Genomic DNA, 23354 nt, shown 5'->3' on the forward strand with positions numbered 1-23354 from the left:
TCTCACTGTCACGGCCTCTCTTGTTGCGGAGCACAGGCTCCAGACGCGCAGGCTCGGTAGTTGTGGCTCACGGGCCTAGTTGCTCCGCGGCATGTGGGATCCTCCCAGACCAGGGCTCGAACCCGTGTCCCCTGCATTAGCAGGCAGATTCTCAACCACTGCGCCACCAGGGAAGCCCTCTGCATCCTTTTGAATGTAAACTTATTTAGCTCTCCTAGGTCACTTCCAATTTTTCACCCTGCAAGGGCCTCAGGAGCTGAGCAGATAAAACACGTTTCCTGGTGACAAGGGAGGGAGTGGCCACGACACTTGTAAGTCCCTGTTCCTGATTCTTCCTGCCGCGCCGATTTTCCTCCTCCTTCTTACTTGCTCTTCTCGTGAAGCCCCGATGCTAGTGATAGGAGTATTGATAAAAGCACCGGTGTTTACGTTACTCAAGCACGTGCCAAGCTTGCTGTAGGAGCGTCCTCTTCAGTCCTGTCACAACCAAGCCATGGGGCAGGGAGACACGTTTTCAGAGATCAAGGAGCTGAGACCCAAAGGGGCTAAGTGAGCTGCTAGTCAGTGGTGGAGCTCAGTCCCACGCTTGGATTTTCCTGACTCACAAACCCAGGCTTTTGTTTTGTTTTGTTTTCTGTATCTCTACAGTCCTCATTTTCCTCCGAGTTTGATTGTATTAATAATAGATGTCTCTTAGTGTGTTTATTTGAGTTCCTCTTGACATTGTATTTTTCATTATTGAAAAAAAGTACATGTTTCATTTTTGCCTGAACTTTTGAATCTCTGGCCCGTGTTATGACACTAGTGCTTTCCTGATGCATTGACCAACCCTACGATTTTTTAGAAGTAGAATAACAGAGTGAACTGGGTTTGAGTGACATGAAATCCGCCTCATCAGACCTCATGTACACATTATGGGGCATGCTTGGTGTGGCTTTACTGGTGGATTCTACTTGGGGAGGTCCCCTCGGTGGGGTTCGTCCACATCCAGTGCTATCATTTTCCTGACTCCATTTTCCCACTCCTCAGTGAGAATTTCATTAATTTATAGAAATACACTCAGACACAGTTACAGGTAAAGCAAGAAGATGGTCTAGCCTTGAAACTCATGCTTGTCACCATTATACTCCACTGTCCTCCAAATGGGTGGAACGTCAGTGCCAAATACCCCATTTCTGATCCAGAGAAAGACATAATATCCGAGAGATAACTTTGGTGAGGTTTTAAGACCATAACAATTATGTATCATGTTATGTTATGCTGTGTTATAGTTTGGGAGCTATGAAATCACATATTCCAAGATGTATGTGAAATGCCAACCCCTAATCGTTGGGGTTATTGGGAATGAGTCCATCACCTTTAACTTCTGGAGCTTGGCAAACCATCTATAAACTCACTTTTCCTCAAGTAAAGTAGTGCTTTCTTACCAATTGCAAGAGACGGAAGCTGCAGACGTCCCCTGGCTGCCTGTGCAGTTAGGTGACCGGGAGCAAACCTGCAGCGGAGCTCCAGAGCAGATGTGTCCAGCTGCAGAAACCTTTCCTCAGGGGGAATCTGCTAGGACCCTGGAGATGTAAGTCTGATGAAACAGCACTGCTCCCATTGAAGTGGGGAGGCATCCCTGAGCCCCTCACAGACGCAAAGCCCTAAGCCCCTCCTTTGAACCCACTACTCTAGACTCGGCTTTTTCAACAACGATTTAGAGTTTCAGAGCCCTGAAAATGTATGCAGTGTCCCCAGCCAATCGCCCCTCTGGGGCAGACTTGGCATTTCTTCTCTGGCGTACAAGTCAGACAGTCCAGATAAGACCAAGCGCCTGTGGCCAGTGGGAAGTCAGTTTCATGTCCGGAAATGATTTCAAAGAATATGATGTGAGAGAATATAAATCCCCCGATTGTCATCAGTATTTATTATGTTATTGTTGACTCTCTTTTCCTTTTATCTTCAAGTTATCATTTATCCTCAATCGATCAGTTTAGTGCTGATGGCTTCACCGCTCCTGCCTACCTCCACAAAGTCCTACACCATGCTCTGCTGTCATCATAATTATTACATTATTACATTTGCCCTGTAGTTTAATCTCTCCCTCTCTGCTAGTTTTCTTCCGCCAAGATTTAAACATGATCCCACCTCTTGAGACGAAACAAGTCAGCCATGGACCCTCCCCTCCCTTCTAGCTACCCACCCGCCACGTGCTCTTGTGGATGGAGAGGTCTGCCCTGGTGGTCCTCAGTCTCTCACCCCACTTACTGAAATGTTCTCACAAAGGTCACTGGTTACCTTAGCCTTGCCCAGCCTCTAGACACTTTTCCTGTTTATTAAATATATTTTCCAGATTATTTAAGAAATATATTTAATTTTGGCAAATATAAAAAGTGAAAGAATAAAATTAAAATCACGCACAGTCCCAGCCCCACATATGGCAAAGGTGAACACCTTGGTGTATTTACTTCCGTGTGCCTTATACACATTATACGTAATGCGTTTACATCCCTTACTTCGATAGCTGCCCTTCCTGAAGTTGGGTCGTATGTCAGCTGCTGAACCACCTTTATAGGGAAGCTGAGAGGGTGAAAGACCCACTCAAGGTCACAGGGTGAGTGACTGAACTCGAGCTGACCGTCTCTAAAACCAGAGCTCCTGACCACGGTGATTTCTTGCCTCCTGCTTTTTTTCTACTCACGATAAGTCCTATGACTTTTTCCATGTCATTAAAATGCACCCACTTCATGGTACCATCATCTTACTTCTTCTGGGTGTGATGTGCTCCTACTGATGGAAGTTTAGGTCATTTCTAATTTTTCCTATAAAATGAATATCTTTTGAGTATACCCTTTAATGTGTTTCTGATGATTTCTTTTATCTAGAATTCTCCAAAACCAATTAATTCACTGGGTCAACAATGATCATACTTAAATGTCTTGCTACATTATTGCCACATTCTTTTGCAGGCAGGAAGATGATTTTTACCCCCCCCCCCCCCCCCCAATGATATGAGAGTGTCTGTCCCACTAAGCTCTTCCCAACATCAAATGCTGTCATCTGAAATATCTCCCCTGGGTGTTTCATCATCGTTGGACTTTTATTGTTTTTATTGCTAGGAAGGCTTAGCGTGTTTTTGTGTTTATTAGTGACTTGTGTTCCCTTGTTTGGTGGCTTTGGATTCTTTTGCCCATTTTCTCTACTGGATTTTGTTCAACCCAGTGGTGTGATTTTATGACTTTTCCTTAGAGTGTGATGCATCAACTGGTTTCTCCCTGGCGTGACTTTCATTCCCTCCTCCTCCTGGTTGTCATCCTATTTTTCCAGTTCACCCCCTTTCAGGGGCGGGCCACCCTCTTTCCCGAGGTTCCTGGGGGGGCCCCTCTGGACCCTCTCCTCTCCTCTCCAGACCCCCCTGGAAGCCCTTGGTCCTTGGCCTATGTCCCTCCTCCTAGACACCCCTTTCACACCGAACCCTTAGCTCCTGCATGTGTTTAGGAGATGGATAAACGGTACACCTGGAATACCTGGTATGTGAGATGGTATGAAGACGTCCTGGACTCATAATTAGTCACCTTGAACATCACCTGGCCTCAGAAAACCAGTTAGAAACTAACATCGAATAAAGGCATGTGAAATGTCAGAACAGGGTAGATTCTGCACTTCTTACGTAGCTTTCCCATTTCTTATTTGACTGAACTGTGATGAAAAAGCAAAAACACACTTTTCTCCATTGCAACGAAATAGGCAGTTGTTTCATTGCGAGCAAATGAAATCATTTCCTGACTGTTGGTGCCCTACTTAGAAGCCATTTGCTGTATGGGGATCATAGTAAATACCTTGCAGGATTGATTTGCGGTTTTGCCATAATGTATGTAAAGTACCAATTAATACTCTGAGCCTCTCCGTGAAATGCCTGGGGAGAGAAGTAAAAGAAGCGCTCCTTGTTTTAAACAGCCTGGCCTGAGGGTTCTGAGCGGGCTTTGAAGAAGCGTTGGCTGAGCCGAGGGTCTCAGGCCTTTCCTCATGCAGGGGGTATGGAAGGCGAGGTGGAAGTAATTTTCAAACTGAAAGAGGATTTTGAGGGTGGGAGGGAGTGTTATGTAATCACTTAGATTATTCACTCAATCAATATTGGTACAATTCTACTCTGTGCTCTGTGCCAGGCTCTGGGAATATAGCGCTGAACAGATAGATCTGGTTTTTGACTTAAGTAGGCAGACAGGGGTCAAGCAGATCACGTAACAAATCAGGATACACACGGCTTGGTGGAGGGGAGATGGTGCTTCCAGAACAGGCCACCAGGCACCTGCGCCAGCCTGGGCGTCAGAGGTACCTCCCTGAAGAGATGGTGCATAAGGCCCGGAGGATGGGCAGGAGATAAGCGGCTGGGCAGGGTTTGGGGAAGAGGGTTCCAGACAGACGGTGGGACCCAGAGGGGAAAAGCGGGGCCCCGTGAGGAGCCTGGCCCAGAAGGAGAGGGGGGTGGGCGCAGTCATGCTGGGGAAGCAAGCAGGGCCCACGTGGCAGCTGCGGGCCACTGGAGGGGCTGGAGAGGGGCGAGGGGGTGGGACTGCCACTTGGATGTGGTGATGACGGAGGCGAGGGTGGGGGCAGAGGTCACAGGCAGCTGGGGGAGCTTGGTCCCAGGAGGAGACACAGGGAGGCGGGGTGGGGTGTAGGAGAAGAATGATGCCCTTGTTCTAGAAACGTCTTGTGTGCTGTGTCTGTCGGACAGCCTGGGGATGTGAAGTAGCTCTCTGTGGATACGGGTCTGAGGTAGTGTTTGGGAGACAAGAGGGACGGGGGCTCCTGCAGCTGGGATGGGAGGGTCTGAGCCCTAGAAGAGCAGGGGGCAGCCCGGAGGCATCTCGTGGCAACTGAGGCTTCCGGGATTCCCCGGGCTAATGGCCTGCTCTCCAGGCTGGGAGGGAATTGTTGCCGGGCGTCCTTGGGAACCACGTGCCGGCTCCAAGTCTCAGGGTGACCTGCAGCACACTGGCCCTCAGGCCCTACTGCCCCTGTGGGTCAAGGTCCTTCTCCCACTTCACTGGACCGCATCAGGGCAGGACTCCTCTCTGCCGCCAGCCAGCTGGTCCTCTAGCTGCTACAAGCCACTAGTTACAGCTCTGCAAGTTCCTTCACTACAAATCCATTAACTTGGAAGGAGCTATGGTGCACCTCCTATGCGTGGTGGTCTGGGATGCGGGATCCCACCTCCCATAGGAGAGGGGGCACCCAGGAGGGCCCTGCCCAGACGGGAGCGGCCAGGGAAGGGGTATGGAAGGACTGAACTCAAGCTGGGTCCTGGAGGACGAGGAGGAATGAAGCAAGGAGAGCAGGGGCAGGGGGACCAGTGTCCTTTGGGGGTGGGGGGCGGGACGGGGCTGGGGCATGGCGGACAGCGAGAGGGGGAGGGGAGGGGGAGGGGAGGGGGAGGGGAGGGGGAGGGGAGGGCCTCGCTGTAAAGCTTTCAGGGAAGCCCGTCCACCGTTTGTGACCCCATCTTACCCTCCCTCCCCTTTCTCCACAGGAGAACCGATGTCCTTCAAGGGCGCCCGGCTCAGCATGAGGAAAAGAGGGAACGGCACGCCGGACAGCACCCGGACCCTGTACTCCAGCGCGTCTCGCAGCACAGACGTGTCCTACAGCGAGAGCGTGAGTTCAGCCTCGCCCCCCAACCCGCTGTTATGTCAGAAAGCATCACTTTGCAACTAGGATTCTTTGGGGACCAATACTCCTTCTTTAAAAAGATCATATCTCAACATATGGCATTTCGTTCTGTGGATTATTTTTGTCGAACATAGAGGCATTTTCTTTTCTGTGTAGTTTTTCAAACATTCCTGTTTTGAAGGTTGTGGCTGTAACCTTAAGTTGCTAAAGAATGCACTTGTTTTTGGCCTTTTAAAAAAAATAGCAGTGTTAATTTCTGCTGTAGAGCAAAGTGATTCAGTTACACATATATATATACCTGCTTTTTCATATGGTTTTCCATTACGGTTTATTACAGGAGACTGGATATAGTTCCCTGTGCTGTACAGTAGGACCTTGTTGTGTATCCATTCAAGAATGCACTTGTTAACTGACTTTTATGAAATCCTAAATACTGCACTTTTAATATTCCTTTTACTATTTAATGCTTGGTGTTCTTGCTTCCATCCCTGTGGGTTCACCTTGGAAGTGATTCTTTTTTTTTTTTTTTTAAACATCTTTATTGGAGTATAATTGCTTTACAATGGTGTGTTAGTTTCTGCTTTATAACAAAGTGAATCAGTTATACATATACATATGTTCCCATATCTCTTCCCTCTTGCATCTCCCTCCCTCCCACCCTCCCCATCCCACCCCTCTAGGTGGTCACAAAGCACCGAGCTGATCTCCCTGTGCTATGCGGCTGCTTCCCACTAGCTATCTATTTTACATTTGGTAGTGTATATATGTCCATGACACTCTCTCACCCTGTCACATCTCACCCCTCCCCCTCCCCATATCCTCAGGTCCATTCTCTAGTAGGTCTGTGTCTTTATTCCCGTCTTGCCACTAGGTTCTTCATGACCTTTTTTTTTTTTTTCCCTTAGATTCCATATATATGTGTTAGCATACTGTACTTGTTTTTCTCTTTCTGACTTACTTCACTCTGTATGACAGACTCTAACTCCATCCACCTCATTACAAATACCTCCATTTCATTTCTTTTTATGGCTGAGTAATATTCCAGTGTATATATGTGCCACATCTTCTTTATCCATTCATCCAATGATGGACACTTAGGTTGCTTCCATGTCCTGGCTATTGTAAATAGAGCTGCAATGAACATTTTGGTACATGACTCTTTTTGAATTATGGTTTTCTCAGAGTATATGCCCAGTAGTGGGATTGCTGGGTCATATGGTAGTTCTATTTTTAGTTTTTTAAGGAACCTCCATACTGTTCTCCATAGTGGCTGTATCAATTTACATTCCCACCAACAGTGCAAGAGTGTTCCTTTTTCTCCACACCCTCTCCAGCATTTATTGTTTGTAGATTTTTTGATGATGGCCATTCTGACCGGTGTGAGATGATGCCTCATTGTAGTTTTGATTTGCATTTCTCTAATGATTAATGATGTTGAGCATTCTTTCATGTGTCTGTTGGCCATCTGTATATCTTCTTTGGAGAAATGTCTATTTAGGTCTTCTGCCCATTTTTGGATTGGGTTGTTTGTTTTTTTTGTTATTGAGCTGCATGAGCTGCTTGTAAATCTTGGAGATTAATCCTTTGTCAGTTGCTTCATTTGCAAATATTTTCTCCCATTCTGAGGGTTGTCTTTTGGTCTTGTTTATGGTTTCCTTTGCTGTGCAAAAGCTTTTAAGTTTCATTAGGTCCCATTTGTTTATTTGTGTTTTTATTTCCATTTCTCTAGGGGCTGGGTCAAAAAGAATCTTGCTGTGATTTATGTCATAGAGTGTTCTGCCTGTGTTTTCCTCTAAGAGTTTGATAGTGTCTGGCCTTACACTTAGGTCTTTAACCCATTTTGAGTTTATTTTTGTGTATGGTGTCAGGGAGTGTTCTAATTTCATACTTTTACATGTACCTGTCCAATTTTCCCAGCACCACTTATTGAAGAGACTGTCTTTTCTCCACTGTATATGCTTGCCTCCTTTATCAAAGATAAGGTGACCATATGTGTGTGGGTTTATCTCTGGGCTTTCTATCCTGTTCCATTGATCTATATTTCTGTTTTTGTGCCAGTACCAAACTGTCTTGATTACTGAAGCTTTGTAATATAGTCTGAAGTCAGGGAGCCTGATTCCCCCAGCTCCATTTTTCGTTCTCAAGATTGCTTTGGCTATTCGGGGTCTTTTGTGTTTCCATACAAATTGTGAAATTTTTTGTTCTAGTTCTGTGAAAAATGCCAATGGTAGTTTGATAGGGATTGCATTGAATCTGTAGATTGCTTTGGGTAGTATACTCATTTTCACAATGTTGATTCTTCCAATCCAAGAACATGGTATATCTCTCCATCTATTTGTATCATCTTTAAATTCTTTCATCAGTGTCCTATAATTTTCTGCATACAGGTCTTTTGTCTCCTTAGGTAGGTTTATTCCTAGATATTTTATTCTTTTTGTTGCAATGGTAAACGGGAGTGTTTTCTTAATTTCACTTTCAGATTTTTCATCATTAGTATATAGGAATGCAAGAGATTTCTGTGCATTAATTTTGTATCCTGCTACTTTACCAAATTCATTGATTAGCTCTAGTAGTTTTCTGGTGGCAGTTTTAGGATTCTCTATGTATAGTATCATGTCATCTGCAAACAGTGACAGCTTTACTTCTTCTTTTCCGATTTGGATTCCTTTTATTTGTTTTTCTTCTCTGATTGCTGTGGCTAACACTTCCAAAACTATGTTGAATAATAGTGGTGAGAGTGGGCAACCTTGTCTTGTTCCTGATCTTAGTGGAAATGGTTTCAGTTTTTCACCATTGAGGACAATGTTGGCTGTGGGTTTGTCATATATGGCCTTTATTATGTTGAGGAAAGTTCCCTCTATGCCTACTTTCTGCAGGGCTTTTATCATAAATGGGTGTTGAATTTTGTCAAAAGCTTTCTCTGCATCTATTGAGATGATCATATGGTTTTTCTCCTTCAGTTTGTTACTATGATGTATCACGTTGATTGATTTGCGTATATTGAAGAATCCTTGCATTCCTGGAATAAACCCCACTTGATCATGGTGTATGATCCTTTTAATGTGCTGTTGGATTCTGTTTGCTAATATTTTGTTGAGGATTTTTGCATCTATGTTCATCAGTGATATTGGCCTGTAGTTTTCTTTCTTTGTGACATCTTTGTCTGGTTTTGGTATCAGGGTGATGGTGGCCTCGTAGAATGAGTTTGGGAGTGTTCCTCCCTCTGCAATATTTTGGAAGAGTTTGAGAAGGATAGGTGTTAGCTCTTCTCTAAATGTTTGATAGAATTCGCCTGTGAAGCCATCTGGTCCTGGGCTTTTGTTTGTTGGAAGATTTTTAATCACAGTTTCAACTTCAGTGCTTGTGATTGGTCTGTTCATATTTTCTATTTCTTCCTGGTTCAGTCTCAGCAGGTTGTGCATTTCTAAGAATCTGTCCATTTCTTCCAGGTTGTCCATTTTATTGGCATAGAGTTGCTTGTAGTAATCTCTCATGATCGTTTGTATTTCTGCAGTGTCAGTGGTTACTTCTCCTTTTTCATTTCTAATTCTATTGATTTGAGTCTTCTCCCTTTTTCTCTTGATGAATCTGGCTAATGGTTTATCAATTTTGTTTATCTTCTCGAAGAACCAGCTTTTAGTTTCATTGATTTTTGCTATTGTTTCCTTCATTTCTTTTTCATTTATTTCTGATCTGATCTTTATGATTTCTTTCCTTCTGCTAGCTTTGGGGTTTTTTTGCTCTTCTTTCTCTAATTGCTTTAGGTGCAAGGTTAGGTTGTTTATTCAAGATGTTTCCTGTTTCTTGATGTAGGCTTGTATTGCTATAATCTTCCCTCTTAGAACTGCTTTTGCTGCATCCCATAGGTTTTGGGTCGTCATGTCTCCATTGTCATTTGTTTCTAGGTATTTTTTGATTTCCCCTTTGATTTCTTCAGTGATCACTTCGTTATTAAGTAGTGTATTGTGTAGCCTCCATGTGTTTGTAGGTTTTACAGATCTTTTCCTGTAATTGATATCTAGTCTCACAGCGTTGTGGTCGGAAAAGATTCTTGATACGATTTCAATTTTCTTAAATTTATCAAGGCTTGATTTGTGACCCAAGATATGATCTATCCTGGAGAATGTTCCATGAGCACTTGAGAAAAATGTGTATTCTGTTGTTTTTGGGTGGAATGTCCTATAAATATCAATCAAGTCCATCTTGTTTAATGTATCATTTAAAGCTTGTGTTTCCTTATTTATTTTCATTTTGGATGATCTGTCCATTGGTGAAAGTGGGGTGTTAAAGTCCCCTACTATGATTGTGTTGCTGTCGATTTCCCCTTTTATGGCTGTTAGTATTTGCCTTATGTATTGAGGTGCTCCTATGTTGGGTGCATAAATATTTACAATTGTTATACCTTCCTCTTGGATCGATCCCTTGATCATTATATAGTGTCCTTCTTTGTCTCTTGTAATAGTCTTTATTTTAAAGTCTATTTTGTCTGATATGAGAATTGTTACTCCAGCTTTCTTTTGATTTCCATTTGCATGGAATATCTTTTTCCATCCCCTCACTTTCAGTCTGTATGTGTCTCTATGTCTGAAGTGAGTCTCTTGTAGACAGCATATAGATGGGTCTTGTTTTTGTATCCATTCAGCCAGTCTGTGTCTTTTGGTGGGAGCATTTAATCCATTTACATTTAAGGTAATTATCGATATGTATGTTCCTATTCCCATTTTCTTAAATATTTTGGGTTTGTTATTGTAGGTGTTTTCCTTCTCTTGTGTTTCTTGCCTAGAGAAGTTCCTTTAGCATTTGTTGTAAAGCTGGTTTGGTGGTGCTGAAGTCTCTCAGCTTTTGCTTGTCTGTAAAGGTTTTAATTTCTCCATCAAATCTGAATGAGATCCTTGCTGGGTAGAGTAACCTTGGTTGTAGGTTTTTCTCCTTCATCACTTTAAGTATATCCTGCCACTCCCTTCTGGCTTGCAGAGTTTCTGCTGAAAGATCAGCTGTTAAACTTATGGGGATTCCCTTGTGTGTTATTTGTTGTTTTTCCCTTGCTGCTTTTAATATGTTTTCTTTATATTTAATTTTTGATAGTTTGATTAATATGTGTCTTGGCGTGTTTCTCCTTGGATTTATCCTGTATGGGACTCTCTGTGCTTCCAGGACTTGATTAACTATTTCCTTTCCCATATTAGGGAAGTTTTCAACTATAATCTCTTCAAATATTTTCTCAGTCCCTTTCTTTTTCTCTTCTTCTTCTGGGACCCCTATAATTCGAATGTTGGTACGTTTAATGTTGTCCCAGAGGTCTCTGAGACTGTCCTCAGTTCTTTTCATTCTTTTTTCTTTATTCTGCTCTGCAGTAGTTATTTCCACTATTTTATCTTCCAGGTCACTTATCCGTTCTTCTGCCTCAGTTATTCTGCTATTGATCCCGTCTAGAGTATTTTTAATTTCATTTATTGTGTTTTTCATCGTTGCTTGGTTCCTCTTTAGTTCTTCTACGTCCTTGTTAAATGTTTCTTGCATTTTGTCTATTCTATTTCCAAGATTTTGGATCATCTTTACTATCATTATTTTGAATTCTTTTTCAGGTAGACTGCCTATTTCCTCTTCATTTGTTAGGTCTGGTGTGTTTTGACCCTGCTCCTTCACCTGCTGTGTGTTTTTTTGTCTTCTCATTTTGCTTATCTTACTGTGTTTGGGGTCTCCTTTTCACAGGCTGCAGGTTCGTAGTTCCCGTTGTTTTTGGTATCTATCCCCAGTGGCTAAGGTTTGTTCAGTGGGTTGTGTAGGCTTCCTGGTGGAGGGGACTAGTGCCTGTGTTCTGGTGGATGAGGTTGGATCTTGTCTTTCTGGTGGGCACGTCCACGTCTGGTGGTGTGTTTTGTGGTGTCTGTGACCTTATTATGATTTTAGGCAGCCTCTCTGCTAATGGATGGGGCTGTGTTCCTGTCTTGCTAGTTGTTTGGCATAGGGTGTCCAGCACTGTAGCTTGCTGGTCGTTGAATGAAGCTGGGTCTTGATGTTGAGATGGAGATCTCTGAGAGATTTTCGCCGTTTGGTATTACGTGGAGCTGGAAGGTCTCTTGTGGACCAGTGTCCTGAAGTTGGCTCTCCCACCTCAGAGGCACAGCCCTGATGCCTGGCTGGAGCACCAAGAGCCCTTCATCCACATGGCTCAGAATGAAAGGGAGAAAAGAATAGAAAGAAAGAAAAAAAGAGGATAAAATAAAATAAAATAAAATAAAACTATTAAATAAAAAATAAGAAAAAAAATTAAGAATAAATTTATTAAGAAAAAAAATTTTTTTAATTTTTAAAAATAGATTTATTAATTTTTTATAATAAAACATAAGAAAAAAATTAAGAAAAAATTTATTAAGACAAAAAATTTTTAATTTTTAAAAATAAAAAATATGAAAAAACTTATTAAAAAATTTTTTTTAATTTCTAAAAATAGAATATAAGGAAAAAATTATTAAGAAAACATTTATTAGGAAAAAAAATTTTTAAGTAAAAAAAAGATAAAAAGAAAAAAAAACAAAACAAAAAAAAACCAAAAAAAAAACGGACGGACCTAACCCTAGGACTAATGATGAAAGCAAAGCTATACAGACAAAATCTCACTCAGAAGCATACACATATACACTCACAAAAAAAGGAAAAGGGGAAAAATTAATATATCCTGCTCCCAAAGTCCACCTCCTGAATTTGGGTTGATTCGTTGTCTACTCAGGTATTCAACAGATGCAGGCACATCAAGTTGTTTGTGGAGCTTTAATCCGCTGCTCCTGAGGCTTCTGGGAGAGATTTGCCTTTCTCTTCTTTGCTCGCACAGCTCCCAGGGTTCAGCTTTGGATTTGGACCCGCCTCTGCGTGTAGGTCGCCTGAGGGCATCTGTTCCAGCCCAGACAGAACAGGGTTAAAGGAGCAGCTGCTTCGGGGGCTCTGGCTCACCCAGGCCACGGGGAGGGAGGGGTACGGAGGAGGCGGGGCGAGCCTGCGGTGTCAGAGGCCGGCATGACGCTGCACCAGCCTGAGGCGTGCTGTGCGTTCTCCCGGGGAAGTTGTCCCTGGCTCACGGGACGCTGGCCGTGGCGGGCTGCAGAGGCTCCCGGGAGGGGCGGTGTGGAGAGTGACCTGTGCTCGCACACAGGCTTCCTGGTGGTGGCAGCAGCAGCCTTAGCGTCTCATGCCCGTCTCTGGGGTCCGCGCTGATAGCCGCGGCTCGCGCCCGTCTCTGGAGTTCGTTTAGGCGGCGCTCTGAATCCCCTCTCCTTGCGCGCCGGCGAAACAAAGAGGCAAGAAAAAGTCTCTTGCCTCTTCGGCAGCTGTAGACTTTTCCCGGACTCCCTCCCGGCTAGCTGTGGTGCGCTAACCCCTTCAGGCTGTGTTCACGCCGCCAACCCCAGTCCTCTCCCTGAGATCCGACCAAAGCCGGAGCCTCAGCTCCCAGCCCCGCCCGCCCCGGCGGCTGAGCAGACAAGCCTCTCGGGCTGGTGAGTGCTGCTCGGCGCCGAGCCTCCGTGCGGGAATCTCTCCGCTTTGCCCTCCGCACCCCCGTGGCTGCGCTCTCCTCCGTGGCTCTGAAGCTTCCCCCCTCCGCCACCCGCAGTCTCCGCCCGCAAAGGGGCTTCCTAGTGTGTGGACATCTTTCCTCCTTCACGGCTCCCTCCCACTGGTGCAGGTGCCGTCCCTATTCTTTTGTCTCTGTTATTTCTTTTTTCTTTTGCCCTACCCGGGTACGTGGGGAGTTTCTTGCCTTTTGGGAGGTCTGAGGTCTTCTGCCAGCGTTCAGTGGGTGTTCTGTAGGAGCAGTTCCACGTGTAGATGTATTTCTACTGTATCTGTGGGAAGGAAGGTGATCTCCGCGTCTTACTCTTCTGCCATCTTGCCTCTTCCCGGAAGTGATTCTTGAAGTCCTTTTCTTCAACTCTGTGGCCGGGGGCTCATTCTGGGTCTGCATTTGTTCTTGCCGTAGCTTCTAGCTGTTCTCCGTGGCACCTGTCTCTCCTCCTTCCAGGCCCGTGTCCATGCTGCCTTCAGGACATAGAGACGCACTGAGCTGTTGCTTAGGGGTGAGCGGACTCGGGGTGGTGGGCCCGGCAGAAGGCTTCCCGCTGTGCTGCGCTGCCTCTTCCATCCCCCAGCCACCTCGAGTGATTCCCGCAGGATTTCTGTTCACTCTCACATCCTAGAGAATACTCTCATTTGTCAGGAAATAAAGACAACGTTCCCGTCTGGTACCAAGCTTCCGCCGACTAGAGTGTTAAAAGTCGGGGCGGTGGCTAACTTTGGAAAAAGGAAGGAGGAGGGACTGGGCGGGGGCTTCTGGGGTGCTGGGCATGTCAGTATTTTGATCTGCTGGGTGGGGTTCTCGGGGGCGCCCGTGCACTTGCCACTCCCAACACCCTGCACCTCCTTAGATTTTGCACCTGCCGTCACCTTGACCCTGGTCCGGTGAGAATTACACAGTGGGCAGAGGGCGCTGGTGGCCCCTCCAATGCTCCCTCCTCCAGCCTCCCTCAGTGACAGACCTCTGGGAGGGCAGAAAAGGCCTTTCCAGATCACACTTGGACGCAGGTGTGGGTGCCTCTGGGAGACAAAGGCTGGCTCTCCCTTGCCCTGCTCCTTTGGGCTCCCATGGGATTTCTGGATGGATTTCCTGCTCCCCTCAGAGATGCCAGCTGCCCTGTGGGTAGAATTTCTGAGATCACCCAAGTACATCCCAGTTATGGCAGGGGGCAGGGGGTCCTGTTTGCCCCTGAGAATAATTACACCTTTGCAAAGTACATTTTTCAGAGGGAACTTTTTTTTTTTTAAAGGCCTTTATTTTTTAATTAAAAAAAAATTTTTTTGGCCACGCCTCATGGCATGTGGGATCTTAGTTCCCCGACCAGAGATCTAACCCATGCCCCCTGCAGTGGAAGCGTGAGTCTTAACCACTGGACTGCCAGGGAAGTCCCCAGAGGGAACTTTCAGCAACAAGGCAGTTTTTATCACCACCCCTCCTCCACCATCATCGATTTCACAAGCTTATACATATAAGCTTATACTGTTGAGTTTTCTTCATCTGTGTTAAGTAGACTTAAAATTAGTGAAGAGCTAGAAGATATTCTGAGGAAGAAAGGGCATCACAGGTTTTCAAAATTCTTCGCGTTCAGATGAGTGTAGGATTTATTTTTGCTCTCTACATTTTTATTATTTGTAGAAAAGAACATGCAGATGTAAATTCCCAGCCTAAGGAAGAATAATAAAATGAACACGCTTGCACCCACCATCAGCCCTTTTCAGGAGTCCCCCACGTGCCCTCCATGCCGAAGGCGACAGCTATCCTGAATTTTGTGTTCCCTGGTCCTGCTTTTATTTATAAGCTTATGATTTGAATATATGTCCGTAAACAATACGTGGCTTTGTTTTGTCTGTTTTGATATTTGTGGAATTACACAATAAGTATTCCTTTGTGAATTCATTTCTTGCTCACCATCCTGTGTTTGTGGTCCCTCTGTGTTGCCAGGTGTCATGATTCACTCCTGCTGGGCCACGCCCCATCCTGTGCAAGTTTGTCCAGCCTAAGCGGGTTGAACATTTGGGTTTCGGGTTTTGCTATTAGGAGCAGGGCCACTTTGAACCTTCCTGGATGTGGGATGTTCTCTCTGGAGAAGGTTCTTCGGCTTGAGGCCGATGGGTAAAGGCGAACACCTTTCCCTCATGGGAACTGGGGTTAAGACACAGGACTTCTGGGGGAAACTTGGGGCACGTGGTCCCCATGCTCTGATGTCTCAGGACGTACGTTGGTGGTGGTAGGGGCTAGCAAAGGGGGAGACTGCTGAAGGCGTGGTGGACCTTCTTCCAGGAGAGGGACTGCCGCCTCCCTTTTCGTGGTGACCTCATTGTGGGGGGGTGAGGAGTCAGGCCTGGCTTTGGTGCAAAGCCGGGGGGCAAACCCACATGACATTGTCTGAGAACTGCTGGCGCCCGGTGACCTAAGGGAAGTTAGTTTGGGCTGCCAGCCCCACCTCCACGGAACAAGACAAACCCCTAAAGCTGGCAGCGCGGTGCCAGGCATCTGAGCTTGCAGGTCATTCACGGGACACAGGGACTATCTCTAGGGGACAGTGGTGGACAGTTTCCCAGAGTGGTCGAGCCAATTCACTCACCGCCCATAGGGGGCTGAGGCCCCCTGGCTGGCTCTTCACTGGCATTTGGTGCCAATGGCTTCTCAATTTTTCCAGCCTGGTGGGTGTGTAATGGGATGTCATTGTGGTTTCACTTCACATATGCCTCATTACTGACAAGGTTGAGCTCCTTTTCACACATCTGTGTGTCCTCTTTTATTTAATGCCTGCTCATGTCTTTTGCGTTTTTCCCATGAGGTTGTCTGTCTTATTCTTAGGGACTTACGGTCTTTTATATATTCTATTTACCAATCTTATGATGATTAATATACGTTGCAAATATCTTCTCCCACTTTGAGGAGTGTAAATATTTTCGAAGTATTCTTCAGCTGTCTCCAAGGGGTTTGTTTCTGCCAACTAAAGGGAAGCGTTCCATTGTTTGTCAGAATTAGGTCCCAGATATGCCTTACCACCTTGCCCATGGGGGGACAGATGCAACTCTGGAAGGAGCATTTGGAATATATCTTCTTTTAAAAAGCAAGCGTAAGAGGAACTAGAATCTGCAATAAAACATTATTTATGCTAAACTATCAATGTATGCTTATATTCCCGCAGTTGCCTTAGAGTCAGAAAAACATACTTTGTATGTATATAATGACATTTGTTACAAGATGATGCCAAGTAACTTTTAGAAATATTTGCATTTAGTTATAAAAATGTAAACGTATGCCTCTTTTTACAAACTTTGTGTACTCTAAAAGCATGAATGGATGCTGGTTGCTATGGATGTGTGGTGAATCCTTAAAACCTTTGAAGTAGGTTTAAGTCATTCATGAAGAGCAGCAGGGGGTGAGAACAGATTAGTGACGTGTTGTTCCAATGTTCTTTCTCCAAAGGACTTGGTGAATTTCATTCAAGCAAATATTAAGAAACGGGAATGTGTCTTCTTTACCAAAGATTCCAAGGCCACGTAAGCAACTATTTTGCCTCCGTTTTTTGCTACCATGTTCAAAAATAAATTATTGACAGCCATGACAACTGACAAACAAATTGATCACTAGTTCATTATTCAAGTTGTTTGCATCTGCAATTCTCAGAAACGGTGTGTGAACAGGAAGAATTTGGCAAGCAGCTTGTCCCTGGAGAGGTATCATTTCATTTCATATTTTAAGCTTTGTCAGTAGTTGGTAAAGGCTCCAAGACAGGCTGTCACTCTCTTTGATATTCCCACGAGCCTGGGAGCCCACCGGAGTGGCCACGGCAGTGAACCTTGTTGTTTCATAGCGGTTGGCAGGAGACCCCAGACTTGCGCACACGTGGCAATCTGACTGGCTCCTCTGTCAGGCTGTTGACTGTGGCCCTTCCCATCTGATCGGGTGTTCATCTTCTCTGAATCTCGTGTGTTTTGAAACATCGAGGCTGAGTCACAAAAGCCTTGGGGAGCACCTCCAGTAGCTCTGCCCACAGGAGGTCCTCAGCGAATGCTACCTAGTGGGCCAGTGATATGTGGGCTGACCTCTGGTGTTTCCCACAGAAGGTGCCCTGGGATCTAACGAAGTGATTTTAGTCCTCCCTCGCTCTCATCTTTTTCCTCTCTGCCCCCTCTCTTTTGCTTACTGGTGATAGGAGAGAGTCTAGCTGTTAATATTTTTAAATTGAAGTGTAGTTGATTTACAAAGTTGTGTTAATTTCAGCAAAGTGATTCAGTTATGAACATAGATACCTTCTTTTCAAAATATTCTTTTCCAATATGGTTTACCATAGGATATTGAATATAGTTCCTGGTGCCATGCGGTACGACCTTGTTGTTTATCCATTCTATATAGAATAGTCCAGCTATTAATTGATTGTTTAGTTGCTGCTGTAGTTTGCAATGAAAGCACTGACTCTGTTGAACGGAGGCAGTGCACAGAGGAAGGCAATAGGAGCAGGAGCCTTAGAATCAGCGTTGGGTCCAACCTTGGCCCGGCTGCCTGCTCACTGCATGAGCTTGAACCAATTATTCTCTTTTCTGAACTGAATCCTCTTATCCTAAACCGCTGGCAAGGTACACCTCCTGGGTTGTAGTAAGGGTGCCGTGGGACGATACATAAAATTCCTGCCGCAGAAAGTTCTCAATCAATGTGTTTTCCTACTTTGTACGAACTAGAAAGCGAACATTGGAAAAACTAAGAGATCTCTATTTTGTCATTGGTATAAACTTAGTCATTATGAGTCATTTTGACAGAGTATAAACTCTGTGAGTCAGCTATTTATTCCCCACATGTTTCCCTGAAAGATTTTGCTGTTAATCTATTTGTTTGACTGGTAGAAAACACTGTTTGGATTCGTTCACTCATTCAACAAATATTTCTTGGGCATTGGCTATGTCGTGGGGACTCATGTACTTGACTACTAATTCTACAACTGCCCTGCAAGGTAGCTGTTATCATTTGACTGACAAGGCAAGTGAGGCCTGGAGGGGCTCAGTGTTTTACCCAGGGTCACACGGCTGGCAGGGGATAGATGAAGGACTGAACTCAGTTTTCTGATTCCTCCTTGTGCATTCCTTTTATGCCCAGCTCCTGCCCCTTCTAAGAACAATCCCGTCTCGGGCCGACTGTAATCGTCAGCACCTTGTCAGTTGCAGATATCCAGTCTAATTGGCCTAAGTGAGCGGTGATTGTAATGGGACAGCCACATCCAGGGCTCAGTGTCACCGAGACCCTCCCTCTTTCTACCTGTGGTCTGTCCTTCTCTGGGTGGGCAGGCTCCTTATTAATGGGGGCAAAATGGACACCACAACTCTGGCTGACACCTTTTCAGCTTCCCAGTGAGGGGAAAGAGGGCCTTGTTCCTAGCAATTCCACCCAAAGTCCTGGGCTCATGTTCATGGCTCTTATTGGCCTGGCACGGGTCAGGCACCCACTCTAATCGCTGCAACTGGGCAGTGGAATATGTGACTGGCCAGCCTTGGGTGTTGTGTCCACATGGACCTGGTGTGGAAAGGATGATTCCTCAAAGGAAAATCAGGGTGTTCCTACTAGCAGAAGGAGAAGTGGATGCAAGGTAGGGAAACCTATGGCTGCCCACCTTATGGTGCTTGACTACCACTCAAGTCTGGCCCCATATAAAGGGAGATGTGGTGAGCAGTCCCCGCCCTCCACAACAACAGCACAGGACAGGAAAACCTCAGGGTCTTCCAGTGCCCATGTCAGAGGGGACCCAAGGTTATAGACCAGAGTCAAGACTCTATAAGATTTTAACATCTTGTATTTATTATTTTCATCTCTCCATCAGCAGTGGGGATGCTCTGCGTAATCTGAATTACTCATCGGACAAGTGAATCAAGGGAAATGACTAGTAATAGTGATACTGTAATTTTGCAGCTACTTGCCACATCAGCTGACATAGGCTGCCCCAAATCTCCCCAGAGCCGCTTCACATGTGCTAAGCCCAGACCACTCATGTTTCTCTACTTTAAACCCTTTCGGATGTCTGTTTCTTGTGTGGTCACTAGGCAGTGACGCCGGACCATGGCTCCTCTTGCCAGGTACCCTCTGAGGCACTGCTGTCCAGCTTAGGGGCCACCTCCTGGCACTCCTGAGGCTGTAAGTCCCTGGATCTGGGTTTATTCTCTTCAGTTCTCACTGCCTCGGCCAGGCTGGGTTCTAGGTAGAAAAAGGAAGAACATTACTTTTGCTGTAACGGGCTCTGTGTAATGGAACTTTCTATTATTACTATGATGGAAATATTCTTTTTTTAAATTAAAAAAACTTTAAAAAATTTTTATTTATTTAATTTATTTTTGGCTGCATTGGATCTTCGCTGCTGCGCGCGGGCTTTCTCTAGTTGCGGCGAGCGGGGGCTACTCTTTGTTGCGGTGTGCGGACTTCTCATTGCGGTGGCTTCTCTTGTTGTGGAGCATTGGCTCTAGGCACGCGGGCTTCAGTAGTTGCAGCATGCGGGTTCAGTAGTTGTGGCTCGCGGGCTCTAGAGTGCAGGCTCAGTAATTGTGGTGCACGGGCTTAGCTGCTCCGTGGCATGTGGGATCTTCCTGGACCAGGGCTCAAACCCCTGTCCCCTGCATTGGCAGGCGGATTCTTAACCACTGCACCACCAGGGAACTCCCAGAAATATTTTTTATCTGCATCGTCCCATATGGTAGCCACTAGCCACGTGTGACTAGTGAGCATTTGAAATGTGGCTAGTGCAACCACGGCATTGAATTTTCAAATTAAGTTAAATTAAATTACGTTTAAAGTAAATTGCCACACACGGCTAGTGGCTACTATATTGACAGTGTAGCTCCAAAGGATTCAGACTTGTCCCGAGGGGTAGAACTAGCGTCCTGACGCTCTCCCGTCCTCTCCGTCTCCCCTCTCTGTCACTCCTTTGCCTCCTCCATGTATCTGTGCTCCTGACGCCTTCCTGGAATTCTTCCTGCCTCTTCTCCATTTGTAAGCCAGTTCATGTAAATTGGTGCTTGGAGGGCTACCAGCCCCATCATCAAGATGGAGACAGAGGTCACCCGAGACACACCCCTACCCTTGGAAGGGAAAAGGGCTCGAGGGTCGGTCTTCAGTTGTAGCAAAGACAGGTGGGGCAGGGAATTCCCTCCCGAATCCTGCAATGAACTTGGGTGGGTGTGGACAGACCCCAAAGGGTAGTGGGACAGTAACAGCTAAAGAGAGAGGGGAGGAAGCCAACTTGGACCCTAGTGAGGAGAGCCCTGAGACTGCTGGGAGCAGCCTTGGCTCAGGAAGTGCCCCCGGGCTTAGTTAGAGAAAAGGCTAAGGCAATTATAATCAATTCTGGTTGACTTTTTTTTCTTTGCCAAACTGAGTGTTGCCCCAGGCAACTGTTCCGAAAGAGGCAAGATTTCTGGTGGAGGAGTGACTTTGGATCCAGGTTCTAGCTCAATTTTTATAGCTCTAGAAAATATTGAATGTTTTGACATATATTTTTGAATACAGATAATTTCCATACTTATAGTAATTAAGACTTTCAGTTGCAAGGAACCCGAGCTAGCGTAACCTAAATGGGGAGATTTACTCTAAGGAAATAGAAATGCCATGCAGAACCTGAGAGAGAGAAGTGGCTGGGAGTCTAGAATTGTTAGGACCATGGCTGGAGCATGTGGAGGCTCAAGGACGCTTCTCTGTTTGTCTTTTATCCCCACCTCTCCCTGCATTCATGCTTTCTTCTTTCTCAGCGGAGATACAATTGTATTGTATTGCCTGGATCTTCCATGTCACAGGGGTAAAACACCAAGATAGTTTTTTGTTTTTGTTTTTTTTTAAAGATTGATTGATTGATTGATTGCTATGTTGGGTCTTCGTTTCTGTGCCAGGGCTTTCTCTAGTTGCGGCCAGCAGGGACCACTCTTCATCGCGGTGCGCGGGCCTCTCACTATCGTGGCCTCTCTTGTTGCGGAGCACAGGCTCCAGACGCGCAGGCTCAATAGTTGCGGCTCATGGGCCTAGTTGCTCCGTGGCATGTGGGATCTTCCCAGACCAGGGCTCGAACCCGTGTCGCCTGCATTAGCAGGCAGATTCTCAACCACTGCGCCACCAGGGAAGCCCACCAAGATAGTTTTTAAACAACTAACTGAGATGATGAAAATAGCCTGAAAATTAGATGTGATGGTGAAATCTCTTTTTGTGTTTATTTAAGCTAATTGCGTGTAGTCTATTCTAAGAAACGTGATGAAATATTTAAGCAGGTTTAATGAAAGCTATTCCTTCCCATCAATATCCTTCTGCTCAGGGAAAATGTGTGCAAGTGTGGCTATACCCAGAGCCAGCACATAGAAGGCACCCAGATCAACCAAAATGAGAAATGGAATTACAAGAAACACACCAAGGAATTTCCCACTGATGCTTTTGGGGATATTCAGTTTGAGACTCTGGGGAAGAAAGGGAAGGTAAGCAATGCTTTCCTACTTGAACTAGCTAATCCATATGCTAACATGGTGTGGGCTACCTTGAGTTACCCTGAATTGGCTAATAGTACACATGGAGGCGGGAGAGATGGGTAGTCAATCCAAAAATGATTGCAGAAAAAGATAAATCTTGTGAAAATCAAAAGCTGTGATTAGATTATGTGCCATAGCAACACTCCACGGGTGATGACTGGCTTGTCACTGAGGGTCTTTTCTCCAGGCACAGGGCAGGCTCATGTGACATCCACACTGGCCCTCACTGCTACAAAAGGCCCGACAAATGCACTTGTGAATCATCTGGTTTAGTTTGGTGTGTGACATTCTTGAGAATAAATGTGGCCTTGAATAAGGTGACATTTTCCTCTACACAATCACACTGCAGGCTCTTACACAGGATTCTACAAAGATGTTTAATGATTATGTCCAATGGAAAAAAAAAAAGCACAACATGAGAGTTGTGAGTTAAGTTTTATTTGGGGCAAAATGAGGACTATAGCCCAGGAGACAGCGTCTCAGATGGCTCTGAGGAACTGCTCCAAAGGGGGCGGGGGCAGTGTTATCTATGATTTTAGTGAAGGGGGGACGTGCAGTCAAGCTCACATTTTGGCAGAGCTTTCTTGCTCGTCACAAGGAGCAGATGTCTCCGTTAACGGTTTTAGTGCTTTTCCAGATACGAGGAGATGCAAGAATTTGGGCTCATAAAATCTCCTGAAAAATATCTAACTATCTGAAGGCCTGTTCTGTCAGTTTTTCCCAGAGCACAGAGGGCCTCATTCCTGATCTGCACCCTGACCTCCTTTCAGGGTGTGCTGAAGGTCAGCGACTGCAGTGGCTGTTGACTTCATCCTTGTAGAGGCAGATGGCAATGCCAGTTTTCAGTTGGCAATTATTAACAGTCTCCTTAAACCCTCCTGTGTCCTCCGTGCCAGTGACACAACCGTCCTCAGGCAGCTGGAAGCTGGGCCTTGACTCCTCACCTCCCCAGGCCCTGCCGTTGCAGCCCTGGAAGGTGACACGGCTCTGTCCACTCTGTCTGTTCCCAAGGCCTCTGTCCCAGGACGGGCCACCACTATCTCACCTCCCTGCATCTCTCGCTACCTGTCTTGTCCCATAGTCAACACTACCGCTGGAGGACTCGCTAACCTGTAAATCCCATCCGGCTTCTACTCTGCTTAGAACGCCTCACACGTGCTCCACTTCCTTTATGATAAAGTCCCAAGTTCTCCAGCCGGCTTGCGGGGGGGGGTGGGGGGGGGTCCCTGCAGGGGCACCCACACCCGCCCCCACTCCACTGCCTTCCTTCCACTTCCCCAAGGGGACGCTCCTCGGCTGCAAGGCGCTCCCCTCTCCCCAAGGGGCAGGTAAACCGGGCTAAGCCCCACCATCAGGAGAACACCTGCGATACTGATGCTTCCCCTCTTCCCCACAGTATATCCGACTGTCCTGCGACACGGACGCGGAAACCCTCTACGAGCTGCTGACCCAGCACTGGCACCTGAAAACGCCCAACCTGGTCATCTCGGTGACCGGCGGCGCCAAAAACTTCGCCCTGAAGCCGCGCATGCGCAAGATCTTCAGCCGCCTGATCTACATCGCGCAGTCGAAAGGTGCGTCGGTCCCCGTTGCGTCCACGCGGCTGTCGCTGCTGCAGCCACGGGACCGTC

General features: G+C 46.0%; 1 protein-coding gene across 1 annotated transcript in view; it reads left to right on the forward strand.

The window, feature by feature from the left end:
- The first annotated feature begins 5523 nt into the window (after nt 1-5523).
- TRPM8 (transient receptor potential cation channel subfamily M member 8) overlaps nt 5524-23354 on the forward strand; it is an 86306-nt gene continuing 68475 nt past the window's right edge. Inside the window, exons 1-4 of the mRNA XM_059927505.1 lie at nt 5524-5640; nt 16664-16737; nt 21516-21672; nt 23120-23297. Of these exons, the coding sequence (XP_059783488.1) occupies nt 5524-5640; nt 16664-16737; nt 21516-21672; nt 23120-23297 (526 nt within the window). The remainder of the gene's footprint in view (nt 5641-16663; nt 16738-21515; nt 21673-23119; nt 23298-23354) is intronic.

Source organism: Balaenoptera ricei, chromosome 7, assembly GCF_028023285.1.
Source record: "Balaenoptera ricei isolate mBalRic1 chromosome 7, mBalRic1.hap2, whole genome shotgun sequence".
Taxonomy (NCBI): domain Eukaryota; kingdom Metazoa; phylum Chordata; class Mammalia; order Artiodactyla; family Balaenopteridae; genus Balaenoptera; species Balaenoptera ricei.